General features: G+C 45.0%; 1 protein-coding gene across 3 annotated transcripts in view; it reads right to left on the bottom strand.

The window, feature by feature from the left end:
* Nucleotides 1-13812, bottom strand: part of mapk8ip1b (mitogen-activated protein kinase 8 interacting protein 1b) — a 263887-nt gene that overhangs the window by 190668 nt on the left and 59407 nt on the right. Inside the window, exon 1 of one of the 3 annotated variants that reach the window (XM_072466232.1) lies at nt 2831-3082. The exons of the other annotated variants lie outside the window; for them this stretch is intronic. Coding sequence (XP_072322333.1) covers nt 2831-2901 — 71 coding nt within the window. The 5' untranslated portion in view covers nt 2902-3082. Of the gene's footprint in view, nt 1-2830; nt 3083-13812 lie in introns of those variants that run through there. 3 annotated transcript variants of the gene reach the window in all.

Here is a 13812-nt window from a genome sequence, read left to right as displayed (position 1 = left end):
TCAGTCCACACACACGCACACACACGCCCACACCCAGCTGCACTCAGTCCACACACACGCACACACACGCCCACACCCAGCTGCACTCAGTCCACACACACGCCCACACCCAGCTGCACTCAGTCCACACACACGCCCACACCCAGCTGCACTCAGTCCACACACACGCACACACACGCCCACACCCAGCTGCACTCAGTCCACACACACGCACACACACGCCCACACCCAGCTGCACTCAGTCCACACACACGCACACACACGCCCACACCCAGCTGCACTCAGTCCACACACACGCCCACACGCCCACACCCAGCTGCACTCAGTCCACACACACACACACACACACACACACACACACACACACACACACACACACACACACACACACACCCGAATGTGAAGCACATTGGGTGAGCAGGCCACCTAACATCTCCCCCTCCGCAAGTAAAGTACCCATAGTATAGGTGTATGTTGACATGCAACCAGCATGGAATTGCTGACATGGTGTCCAATTTTATACTATGCAACTTCATATACGACTAATTGTAAATTCTCACACTAGGGTGGAGAAGCAGAAAATTCCAGACTAGGTTTCCGAATTAGATCAACATAAAAAACATCGCACTACTGTCTACAAGTCTGGAGATGCAGGATGCTTTAGTATTACAACAAACCATGATTTACTTAATTTCATTCAGGGCAGCACAGTGGCGCAGTGGTTAGCACATTCGATCATTCTACCTAAACTGAATTGCATTTTTTTTCCAAGTTGGAAGAAGGTATATTGGAGGAGAAATGTATTTGCGTAGCACCACTTCAATAACACCAAGGATGAATACCACATGGGCCCCAAAGGTATTGGGCCAGGGTGCTGCTTGACCCTGGCAATTAAGGCAAGTCTGAATAGCTCCACTTGCAAATAAACTCCACCCCCAAGCATCAAAAGACTGCAAGTACCAACGAGCTATCAAAACTTCCCAATTACCCAAGTCGAAGCATTAATGCTCATCATTTTCCTTGCAGGTCAGTGTTAACTCCATTATGCTAGGGCTGTTATGTTGCATTGAGTTACTGAGTTACAGAAGTAGCAAATGGATGTTCTGGCATCAGTTCACTGGGAGGATGCAGTTACACTGTCACCTTCATGTTGGTGCAGAGAGCTTTTGGGGTTACACGTCAGCACAACTCCATATCTGATCCCCTCGCCACACAAATACTTGCATTTATACAGCAGCTTTCAGGGCCACTAAATGTCCAAAGTGCTTTACTGACAATGACATACTTTTGAAATGTAGTCACTGTCATAATGTAGGAAATGCAGCAGCAAATTTGTCCACAGCAAGATCCCATAAACAGCAATGTGATCGTGAACATCTGTTTGTGATGTTGATTTTGGGATAAAACTGGTCGGGACACTGGGAAGAATTCCCAGCTCTTCAAAATAGTAATGGGAACTTCCACCAGAGAGGCAAGATGAGGCCCCAATCTAATGTTTCATCTGAAAGATGGCACCTCCAGCAATACAGCACTCCCTCCGTGCCAGACTCACTTTTTCTGTTGCACTCCTACATGCAGCACTCCTACATGCAAAACTGGCAAAAATTATGAACTCTCTTCCGCAAAGGGCAATTGATGCCAGATCATTTGTTCATTTTAAATCCCAGACTGATGGATTTTTATTAACTAATAAATTACAGATCAGCCATGATTTCATCAAAATAGCAGAACAAGCTTGAGGGGTTAAATGGTCTCCACTTGCCCCACATTTCAACATTGAAAAAGAGACAAAAGACCAGAACAAACAGTGAAACAGAAGTAAACCTACAAAGGCAATTAAACCCACAATGGTTATCAGTTAATTTTCTAAACAAGGATTAAAGCACCTTTTTGCATCTCCCCGTCGCCCAAATGTAGCCATTGAACATGTGGAGCAAGTTCAATCTTGGGCTGTATACAGCAACAGGTAGCTCAGTAGATCCATTACTTGATAGTGAAATAAACCAGTATTATACAGGCTCAGGACTGAATCATTTTTTTCAATGGGGCCACAACAATTTTCTGCAGAATAACTTAGTTCAAATCTGTAACACAATCATATAACATCCCACTGTCCGTGTGGGGTTTTCACATTCTCCCCTTGTTTGCGTGGGTTTTGCCCTCACAACCCAAAAATGTGCAGGGTAGGTAGTTTAGCCACACTAAATTGCCTCTTATTTGGAACAAATGAATTGGGTATTCTTAAATTTATTTTTAAAAACCATAATATCCCAGCATCAGAATACGTAACATGGTTCATGATTTAGGACAGCAGGGGCCGTTTAAACTCGGCTATACATTACATCTTTATATTATGCATCTCTCTCAAAGAAGACCCAGGTTTCGACCGTAAGACAAAGCTGTTTTTCCATGATAAGAAAATCATATATTTTTCCCCAAAATAAATATATATTTTTTAAATGAATAAAACATCTGCTTGTGGGAGATGAGATTTAGTTAATGGCTCACAGACACTGTAGTTTGCATTGTAACAGAGGGTCCTCCAGATGGATTCTAGCCAGGAATGATCACAAGAAAACTAGTGAGAAAAAAAAATTCCCTTTGATAAAATTCTAATGGAGCATTCTGGCAATGCTATGCTTTGAAACAATGCATAAAACAATCTTTTGTCAGGAGACAGTAGACAGAGTCCAGCTTGCATTGAGTAATAAATCGCTCATCCTCTGGTTAAAGATGGACTGAAAATGTATGAGCTCCTGTGGAAAACCAAATATCCCCAAGCCTGCAGCGTTCCAAACCATCACATGCTGGATTTTGAGAACTTTCTTACCATTCTTCCCAGTGATCCTCAACCCAGCTCTCCTCATCATCAGAGTCCATTTTGGTAGGGGGTGGAGACATTGATCAGTCACTTGATCCTTTTCTTTTCACATGTTCGCCAAATAAATAACATCAACAAATTCACATGGAGATTCCACTTTCTTCAGTGCCCTTACTCTGGGCTCTCTTCACATATAATCCATTCATCAGCCCAGGAGAACCTGCCCTTCATTACACAAGATGCCACGAAAAAGAAGCAGCAAATGATGGTATTCGTTACTATATATAACCAGCCTGAAACAGGAAATGCAGCCTGTCCCAGCTCTCACAGCCTGGAGGCAAAGCCATCCTCATTCATTATTTAGAGCTTCAATCAATAAGTTTCATTTTCCAATGCTGTTATTTCTCTCTTTACCCCTGCAGTCTGGGAGATCATGTTACTCTATCGAATCAATGATCCAGAGCTGCATTAATCTCCATTCCCTGACTCGGGCACTGCTCCCAGCTAAGCACAGTGCCAGAGCAAAGATAGAACAGTTTGGTGGATGGATACACACGAGCATTCTGCTTGCAACTCGAATATCATGCCGTGCAAAATCTTCCAACAGTGTCAATGAAACCCCTTGTCCTCAATAGCAGCCTGAATAAATTGGCTGAGTTGTAGCACCTCCTCCTTCACACACCAATATCTGAGCCATGGCTCAGTTGGTAGCGTGCTCACCTTGGAGTCAGTAGGCTGTTGGTTCAAGACCCACTCCAGAGGCTTGGATACATAAGGCTGAAACGTCCAGTGCAGTACAGATGGAGTGCTGGATTGTTGGGGGTGCTTTTCTTCCCAAATGAAACAGTAAAGCAAGCTGTAGCTACCCTTGGAGTATTGCATGCAATTCTGGTCACCACATTATCAGAAGGATGTGGAGGCTTTGCAAAGAAGAGTGCAAAGAAGGTTCACCAGGATGTTGGCTATGAGGAGAGGCTGAATAAACTAGGATTGTTTTCACTGGAAAGACGGAGGCTGAGGTCTTCAAAATTCTGAGAGGCATAGACAGGATGGATAGTCAGAGGCTTTTTCCATCGGTGGAAGTGTCAATTACAAGGGGGCACAGGTTTAAGGTGAAAGAGGGAACGTTTAAGGGAGACGTGCGGGGTAAGTTTTCCATGCAGAATGGTGGGTGCCTGGAACGCTCTGCCGGCGGATGTGGTGGGAGCAGGCACATTCACAACATTCAAGAGGCATCTAGATGGATACATGATTTGGAAGGAAATAGAGGGGGGCAGCACGGTGGTGCAGTGGTTAGCACTGCTGTCTCACAGTGTCGAGGTCCCAGGTTCGATCCCGGCTCTGGATCACTGTCCGTGTGGAGTTTGCACATTCTCCCAGTGTCTGCAAAGGTTTCGTCCCCACAACCCAAAGGTGTGCAGGGTAGGTGGATTGACCATGATAAATGACCCTTAATTGGGAAAAATTAATTGGGCACTTTGAATTTATTAAAACAAAATGAAGGAAATAGAGGGGTACAAGGGGCGCAAGGGCAGACTTTTTTTTTTTTTAAGTTCGGGCATCATAATCGGCACAGGCTCAGCGAACCAAAGGGTCTATTCCTGTGCTGTACTTTTCTTTGTTTACTATTGACAGAGCATATCGGGGCAGCACAGTGGCGCAGTGGGTTAGCCCTGCTGCCTCACGGCGCCAAGGTCCCAAGTTCGATCCCGGCTCTGGATCACTGTCCGTGCGGAGTTTGCACATTCTCCCCGTGTTTGCGTGGATTTCGCCCCCACAACCCAAAAATGTGCAGGGTAGGTCAACTGGCCATGCTAAATTGCCTCGTATGGAAAAAAAATGAATTGGGTACTCTAAATTTATTTTTAAAAATTAACCTATCGATAATTTGATCTTGCTACTTGAAAATCTAGGTGAAGGTTCTCAGTCGACATGACAACATTTTGGACAGCCATAGAAAAGATGTGACCACTTGTAGGGGAATCAAAATCCAAGGCCGATAAACGTAAGGTACTCACTAATAAATCCAAAAGGGAATTCAGGAGAAACTTTTGTTACCCAGAGAGTGGTGAGATTATGAAACTCGTTACCATATGGAGCAGTTGAGGTAAATAGCACAGAGACATTTAAGGAGAAACTGGATAAGCAGACGAGGAAGAGTGGAATAGAGTGGCACGTTGATGGGATGAGATGACGCAGAGCGTGGGCAGGCTCATGTGCAGCAAAATACACTGGCAGAGATTAGTTGGGCCCACTGGCCTGTTTCTGTGCTGCAAACCCCTGGGTACTCAACTGCATTCAAAAGGAGGAAGTCACGGTCTCCAAATGCCCGACTTCGAGCCCCTAGGGTGTCCGGGGGGGGGGGGGTGGGGGGGGGGGGGAGGGGGGGGGGGGGGGGGGTTCATGTTTCATCCCCTCTAAACAAGGAGGAGCTCAACAAGCTGGCAGGAACAGCTAAACTATTCCCAAAAGGAATCGAGTTAAGGAGAGGTGTTACAGGGACTGAAGTCAGTGAAGATTCTGTTACTGATAGGAAAGAATCCAAGAAAACACTGCATTGGTGAAAGCACCATGAATGGGCTGAACTGAAAAACAAAGCTGTTCTACTTAAACTGTCCTAAATAGTCAATGAGCTGAATGCATTGTGAGACACCTTTGCAACTGACAGATTATAGCAATGGAGAATGGTTAACGTAATGTTCCCAATAAAGCCTGTTAGCCGAGACAAGACAGAAAGTGAGAATGATAAAGGTTGTATAAGCAGTTGTTCTGGTGCTCGCTAATTGTGAACAAACTATCTTCAGGAGGACGCACACTGCAGTAATTACTCGCCACCTTGCGTTTCTTTTTCTTATTCTTTGGCAGAGCTGTAGAGGTCATAGAAATAAAAGTGGTGTGTTAGCATCACCCCAATTCCAATGGTTGGGCCAGCATTTGATGCCAAAACAATCACCTGTTTAATGGTTCGCCTTTATGAGTAAACTGGCCAGGAGCTTGTGACAAAAGAAGAGATGCGCTGAAAAATCATCAAATGTCATTGAACCAATTACCTGAGGCAAAAAGCAGCTCACCCTCAGCTTCAAGAAATTGTTGCATTTGTACATTACTTACCTAATGCACCAGTCACAAATAGATAGGGCTAGTACATAAGTGTAAGGGCCCTTTCCATGGCAAGAGTTTAGCTCCTTCAATGCCAGCCAACACCTCCAGGACAAAAAGGGTCAATTTAAACTTTGGAGTCTCAACTCTACAAGTGATAGGTTATTCTTGCAGATTTTGAAAACTTTAAATAATTTGTTTTTATATTTTTCCCTTTCCCTTCTTTTATCTCTCTGTACCTGATTTGCCCCTATCTATCTCATCCTATTTCCTTCTCCATCATTCTCATCTCTTTATTGGTTAAGGCTCTTAAAACATTTTTTTTTTTTTTTTTTTAAATGCTCACCCCAGTCCCACGCCGGCATCCCCACATCTTGGTTAAGGCTGTTAGGCCTATTGTTCACCAAGGACCCACCTGCCACAGTCTCCATCATTTTCAGCTTTTTTTGGCAAAAAAACTATTATCGAGACAAAGTTTGAGGGAAAAAGGCCAACTCGCAGGGCAGGAAGGATACTCCATTCCAGAAAAATCTGCGGCCTTTTTTTGGGACATGGAAATAATGGAGAGACACAATAAGTGTTACAAAATAAAACCTATCAGAGACGCACTGCCTCAGGGGAAGTATCAGCTTACAAATGGATAAGCTGATGCTTCTCAAAGGTTAAATGCCATCTTTAAAAGCAGATGGAATAGACAGCAGGTACAGAAACTGGTTTGACCTCTCTGCCATTAAACACCATTAACCTCCAGAAAGGTCACAATACAGAACTTACCAGTTAACCATGACCAGAAAGACACAGCCTCAGATATGGGCTGGAGGCTTTTAACAGTAAGGTGGTGGAGGGGGTGGGGGGCACCCAATCAAAACCATTGCATCAGGGAGCATTTAGTGGAATAGGATTACACCAAACTCAATGTTCATCATCTCCCAGTTCATGCAGCACCTGCAGTATTACTTTATTCTTCTGTTTCAAACTAAATTTGGATGTTTTCCAGATATCAGTAGTTTTGGCTGTCCATTGTGCTTGTTCTGCATTCTCCTCTTAAACCAAGCACAACACACTGTGAACATAGTTGCAAAGTGGAATGCCCTTGAATAAATAGGGTGTTTACTTCCCAGATGTTCAAGGAGATGGGCATTGCAATGTTGGTGGAGGAGTATCTTCGTTGCTACAGGTAACAGCCGGTCAAATTGGGTTAGACGTCATTAATAACATTGGCTCATCCAGGACGTCAAATAAAAACAAGCAGGAAGAAGTTCCTTTAAGGGGAATCTCCAAAATGAAATGGTAAATCTTATAAAGTGAATAATATTGGTACAGTTTTCATTATACACTCCAGGGATTGAATTTTGATAGGCCAGTGGTGACTCTGATGGCAGGCCAGAAAGCCAGGGGCAACTCTACTTTGGCTGTTTTTAAAAATGTATTTGTTCAGAGGATGTAAGCATCACTGGCAAGGCCAGCATTTGTTGCCCATCCCCAATTACCACTGAGATGGTGGGGACAAGCCGCCTTCTTGAACCCCTGGAGTCCGTATGCATGGGTACACCCACAGTGGTCCTCTTTGGTAATGAAGTGACCTATCAGGAGGGCCTCCATCTCCATCCATCAGCGTCCATAGGGAATGCCCCAGGATTTACGGAATGGTCTCCCCATGCTGTGGAGGCAGCCGCCACTCCTCACCCCCCAAGCCCTGACCCACCCACAGTATGTCAAACGTGGCAAAAGCATCCCTTAAATTACGCTGAATTGATCTCTTAAGAACCTCAATTGGTCCTTTCATAGAATTTACAGTGCGGAAGGAGGCCATTCGACCCATCGAGTCTGCACATACCCTTGGAATTAGCACCCTACTTAAGCCCACACCTCCACCCCAACCCTGTAACCCCAGCTAACCTTTTTAGACACCAAAGGCAATTTAGCATGGCCAATCCACTTAACCTGCACATCTTTAGACTGTGGGAGGAAACTGGAGCACCCGGAGGAAACCCATGCAGACACGGGGAGAACATGCACGCTCCGCACAGACAGTGACGCCAAGCCGGGAATCAAACTGGGACCCTGGAGCTGTGAAGCAACATGCTAACCAGTGCTACCATGCCGCGTTCTTGCCATAATATGTAATTATATAATTATGTAATTGTAATCAGTAATTTCGGAGATGACGCTGATGAATGTAAGAAATTGTTATACATTATATTTGTTGCAGTAATGTTATTTTTAAAAACCCTGGTTTAGATACATACAGGCAGTATGTCTGCTAAAGCTGTGATTAAGCGGGTTGGAAAAGTGAGGTAACCTTTGATTTTATCCGTTTACTTGTTTACAGTTAGATAGCTAATGGAACATTGTTTTGATTTTGGAGGGTCCCTGGGGTGTAGGTACTTGATGTGGGATGGTGCTTATTCCAGGATAAACAGGTCATGGAACATCTTTGTGGGAGGAGACAGAATAATGCCTTATGATATAATCAGGTCTGTCTGTAATTTGCTGTAGGATTTTGGGCTGACAAGAAAAATCTTCAGCTAATTCCTGGAATATTCTCTCCAAGGTCTTTGAACAGAAAAAAACAAGTGTACTATACAGAGGAGATTGATCAGGATGTTGCCTGGGCTGGAGCATTACAGCAATGAAGAGAGGCTGATTAAGGTTGGGGTTGTTACTAGGAACAGGAATAGGCAGTTCAGCCTCTTGAGCCTGCTCCATCATTCAATAGATCATGGTTGACTTCAGCTCAGCCTCATCTCCACCTTCTTGCCCACTCCCCATAACCCTTCATCCCACTACTAAACTAAAAACCTATCTACCTCCTCAAATTTGTTTAGTGTCCCGTCGTCCACTGCACTCTGGGGTAGAGAATTCCACAGATTAATGACGTTTAGTGAAGTAATTCCTTCTCATTTAGGTTTTAAATCTGCCACCTCTTATCCTAAAACTATGGACCCTCGTTCTAGAATGTCCAACAAGGGGAAACATCAAGTCTATACCTAACCTGTCAATTCCCTTTAGCATCTGATATACCTCAATTAGATCTCTCCTTCTTCTAAACTCCAGCAAGTAGAGACCTAAACTGCTCAATCGTTCTTTATAAGACAAGTCCTTCATCCCTTGAATCAATCTAGTGAACCTGCTCTGAACTGCCCTCCAATCCACTTACGTCCTTCCTCAAGTAAGGGGACCAAAACTGTGCGCAGTTCTCCAGATGCAGTCTCACCAATGCCCTGTATAGTTACAACACTTCCCTACTATTATACACTGTTCCATTAGCCATGAATGTCAAAATTTGAATTACCTTCCCGATTACCTGCTGCACCTGCATACTAACTTTGTGATTCATGCATGAGGAGACTCAGATTCCTCTTCACTGAAGCATGTTGAAGTTTCTCTCCATTTATCCACGTTAAAATCCATCTGCCAAATTTTGGCCCACTCACCTAAATGATCTATATCCATTTCTTATTTCCTCATTGCAACATGTTTTCCATAGAATCCCTGCAGTGCAGATGGAAGTCATTTGGCCCATTGAGTTTGCACCGACCCTCTGAAAGAGCACTCTACCTAGGCCCACTCCCTGCCCTATCCCCATGACCCCACGTATTGATCATGGCCAATCCTACTAACCTGCACATCCTTGGAAACTAAGGGGCAATTTGTATGGCCAATCCACCTAATCTGCACATATTTGTACTGTGGAAGGAAATCAGAGCACCTGAAAGGAAACCCACACAGACACGGGAGAATATGCAAATTCCACACAGACAGTCACCCAAGGCCAGAATCGAACCCAGGTCCCGAACACTGTGAGGCAGCAGTGCTAACCACTGTGCCACCATGCTCCTCAAATCAAGAAACTACAATTGCCGGGAATAGAAACCGGGACAACTGTTATAGTACATTCTATTCCTAAATCTTGTAAATAGTTTATGCACAAGGACTGAAAGCTGTTGCACACCACTAGTTCCATAGAATCATAGAATTTACAGTGCAGAAGGAGGCCATTCGGCCCATAGAGTCTGCACCGGCTCTTGGAAAGAGCACCTTACCCAAGCCCACACCTCCACGCTATCCCCATTACCCAGTAACCCCACCCAACACTAAGGGTAATTTTGGACACGAAGGGCAATTTAGCATGGCCAATCCACCTACCCCGCACATATTTGGACTGTGGGAGGACCAGCTTGCCAACCAGAAAAAGACCCACTTATTCCAACTCAGAAGGCTTAGGGGGTAAATCACTGAGGTGTACAATTATGAGGGACATAGATTGGGTAGTTAGGAAGAAACTTCTCCTCTTAGTAGAGGGGTCAATAACCATAGATTTAATTAAGTAGCAGGAGATTTCGAGAGGATTTGAGGGAAAACCTTTTCACCCAGAGGGCGGTGGGAATATGGAGCTCACTGCCTGAAAGGGTGGTAGAGGCGGGAATCTTTACAACACTTAAAAAGCATTTAGAGGAGTACTTGAACGCCGTAAAAAACAAGGCTACAGACCAAGTTCTGGAAAATGGGATTAGAATAGATTGGTGTTTGATGGTCGGCACAGATAAGATGGGGGAAGGGCCTACTGTGCTTTAAAGCTCAATGACTGTGACTCGACACATAATATCACTACATTCTGAAGGTGACAAGCACACCCTTCAACTTCCTCGCCCCTCTCCCCCGCCTCCCCCCCCACCCCCTTTCCACATCGACCTCCCAATACTTTCCTGATGTACCAATTAAATTCCCCACCAATTTTGTGGTAGCCATCGGTCACAGAAGGCCTCAAGTGAAGTGGCAGACACTCTTTATTTCTTCTCCAGAACCACGAAGCTGAGATCGAGACTATGGAGACATAGCCAAAAGTGACCACAGGCAGCATCCAACCTGGAGCTGTGGATGGCACAGCCTAGATCTGAAAGGATGTCCTCTGACTGCCCCTTCCCCCATTGAGCTCCTCCACATTGTGTATCTGATAATCAAGAGTGTGAGACGGACAGAAATTGAGAAGCATCTCCTTCATAAAATGAAACATGGACTCACCCAGGCCATTCAGTGAGTAATACTCTTGCCCCGAGAGTCAGAAGATTATGGGTTTTGAATTCCACACCAGAGATTGGGATACAAAACCTAAGTTGAAACATTCAATGAAGGAGTGCTGCACTCTTAGGTGCTGTCTTTTGGATCACAGTCATGTCTCCCCTCTCAAGTAGCAATAAAACATCCCATGGCACTATTTCAAAGAGCAGGGAGTTAACCCTCGTGTCACAATTGATATTTATGCCTTACCTCCCACCTGAAAAAAAAAAGCAGAATTACCTGATCATTAATCTCATTGCTGTTTGTGGGGACTTGCTGTGCGCACATTGGCTGCCACATGCCTATGTTCGAACAGCGACTGCATATCATCGGCAGTGTGGACTTTGGAAGGCCCTGAGGTCAAGTGCTATCTAAAAAAGGTACGTCTTTCATATCCTTCGCAGTGGTTCTTCAAAATCCAACCTCGGGAATACAGAAGATTTCTTAACATTTTGAAAAATTATTGGCATTCCATTATGGCGGTCTGAAGAAGAGAGACATTAAACTAGTGTTGCCCTGATTCTTGAAGAAATGCTCAGAGACTGAAATGCCCAGAATCCGGTACCAACCCTCCAGAATTGCCCGAGTCTCCAGGAATTAAAGATTAATTTCCAGGCTATGGCTGCAAACAAACCCCACGACAGAAATCTTGGGAACATTCAATAAATATATATATATTTTTTAAATTTCCTCTGAAGGTTGTATCGAAATAGATCCTGGAAATGGGCGGAAAATGGCAGCTAGACTGACAAATAAGAATTTTGTGGGCAGCACGGTAGCACAAGTGGATAGCACTGTGGCTTCACAGCGCCAGGGTCCCAGGTTCGATTCCCCGCTGGGTCACTGTCTGTGCGGAGTCTGCACGTTCTCCCCGTGTCTGCGTGGGTTTCCTCCGGGTGCTCCGGTTTCCTCCCACAGTCCAAAGACGTGCAGGTTAGGTGGATTGGCCATGCTAAAAATTGCCCGTAGTGTCCATAAGGGTTGGGAGGGGTTATTGGGTTGCGGGGATAGGGTGGAAGTGAGGGATTAATGTGGGTCGGTGCAGACTCGATGGGCCGAATGGCCTCCTTCTGCACTGTATGTTCTATGTAATCTATGTAATTACATAGAATTTGCAATACAGAAACTGGGCATTTAGATCAAATAGCCTAGGCTGGTGTTAACGTACCAAACGCACCTCCTCCCAACTTTTGAAGGTGGAAGTTTCTGGAATAAATACTCTTAGGGCCACATGTTCATGCACTGCACAGGGGTGGGCAATGAAGCAAAATGGCACTGATGGCCTGGATGCCAGTCTGCTGCCTCTGTTCCCCACCCCACCCACACTCACAACGGTAGCAGGAAAATGAAGTCCCTCCCTTCATTGATTAGGCAGATTTTTTTTTTTTTGTAAATATAGAGTACCCAATTATTTCCTTTTTCAAATTAAGGGACAATTTAGCATGGCCAACCCATCTAACCTGCACATCTTTGGGTTGTGGGGGTGAAACCCACGCAGACACGGGGAGAATGTGTAAACTCCACATGGACAGTGACCCAGGGCCGGGATTCGAACCAGAGTCCTCAGCGCTGTTGTCCCAGTGCTAACCACTGTGCCACATGACGGCCTTTGATTAGGCATATTTATGGAATGAAGGAAATTGTTACAAGTTCATTTTTACAATGGTGGGCGGCAGTCGGGAACTGTGTGAAGCCAAACAGCTCCAGCCTTTCGGGAACCAGGGCAGCATTGAAAATGTTTCTGTGATTTTAAAAAAAAAGAGGATACTTAGATTTTTGAAAAATTTCCAGCAATGAAACTTATCAACATTCCCCTCCCCTGGCATTCAGCTCTGCATCGGTCCTGGCCAATTTGAAGATGTACGTTCTTTATATTTTAAAGAAATCGTTCACAGGCAGCCGCCACAGAAATGGCCGCTTGCTGAGTTGGGGCCAGAACATGGCCTGCATCCCTGGTATCATGCCTCTGTCCTCACCTCCTCCCAGTCACTAACTGGCCAATCGAGCCACCCCCCTCTCTAATTAAACTTCCATCTCAGTGAAAGTGCCAGGCAGTTCTGTCATAACCAGCACGGGAATAATGAGGGGGCAACAATTAGAATATGTGTTAACCTCGCCAAATACAAGCGCCCCCGCTAAGGGGGTAGGGAACTCTAAACCATGTGTAATTAGCTCTTGTATAAAGTCTGCCGATGTTGGTATGGACGGAAAGTGACCCGTAAATAATAGTTCATCGTAATTAAGAAAACTTTTGTTTCATTTAAACTACTCGGTGCGGATTCCTTTGTGGTCCACAAAAAGCTTCCAGTTCCGCGACCAGGAAATGAATCCGCCTCCCTATTCCCACATTCCACCGCTCCACCCCCCCCCACCCCCCTCCCCAACGAAATTCCGTACCTTAATCTTGCATCTGTCAGCATCATAAGACCTCCTATTTGCACCACTGTAACACCATCCCACTTCACCCTCCCTCAGCTCACCTGCTGCTGAAACCCTCCTCTATGTCACGGTTGTCATGATATTCATACACACATAATGATGGACAGATCAACGGACCAATCAACACACAAAACACAACAGCCAATCACGGACAAGAGCATACACAGTACAAAGCAGGGAACACGACACTTCTTAGGCACTCGAGCAGGAGAGGGCTCAGGGCACAGACCTCATTGCCAGCCACTCAGAGGTTCACCATGTGCTGAATACCAGAGTTGAATATGTTAATAGTTCATTGAAATAAAACTGCGTTGTACCATTCGCAACCGTGTTGGTTCGTCTGTGTATCAGAGTACCCAACACTTCAACGGTTGCCTCTAGACTTAAACTAT

This window comes from Scyliorhinus torazame, chromosome 10, assembly GCF_047496885.1.
Source record: "Scyliorhinus torazame isolate Kashiwa2021f chromosome 10, sScyTor2.1, whole genome shotgun sequence".
In the NCBI taxonomy this organism is placed as follows: Eukaryota; Metazoa; Chordata; class Chondrichthyes; order Carcharhiniformes; family Scyliorhinidae; genus Scyliorhinus; species Scyliorhinus torazame.
Note: the sequence above shows the minus strand (reverse complement) of the source record. Positions and strands in the feature narration are given on the sequence as shown.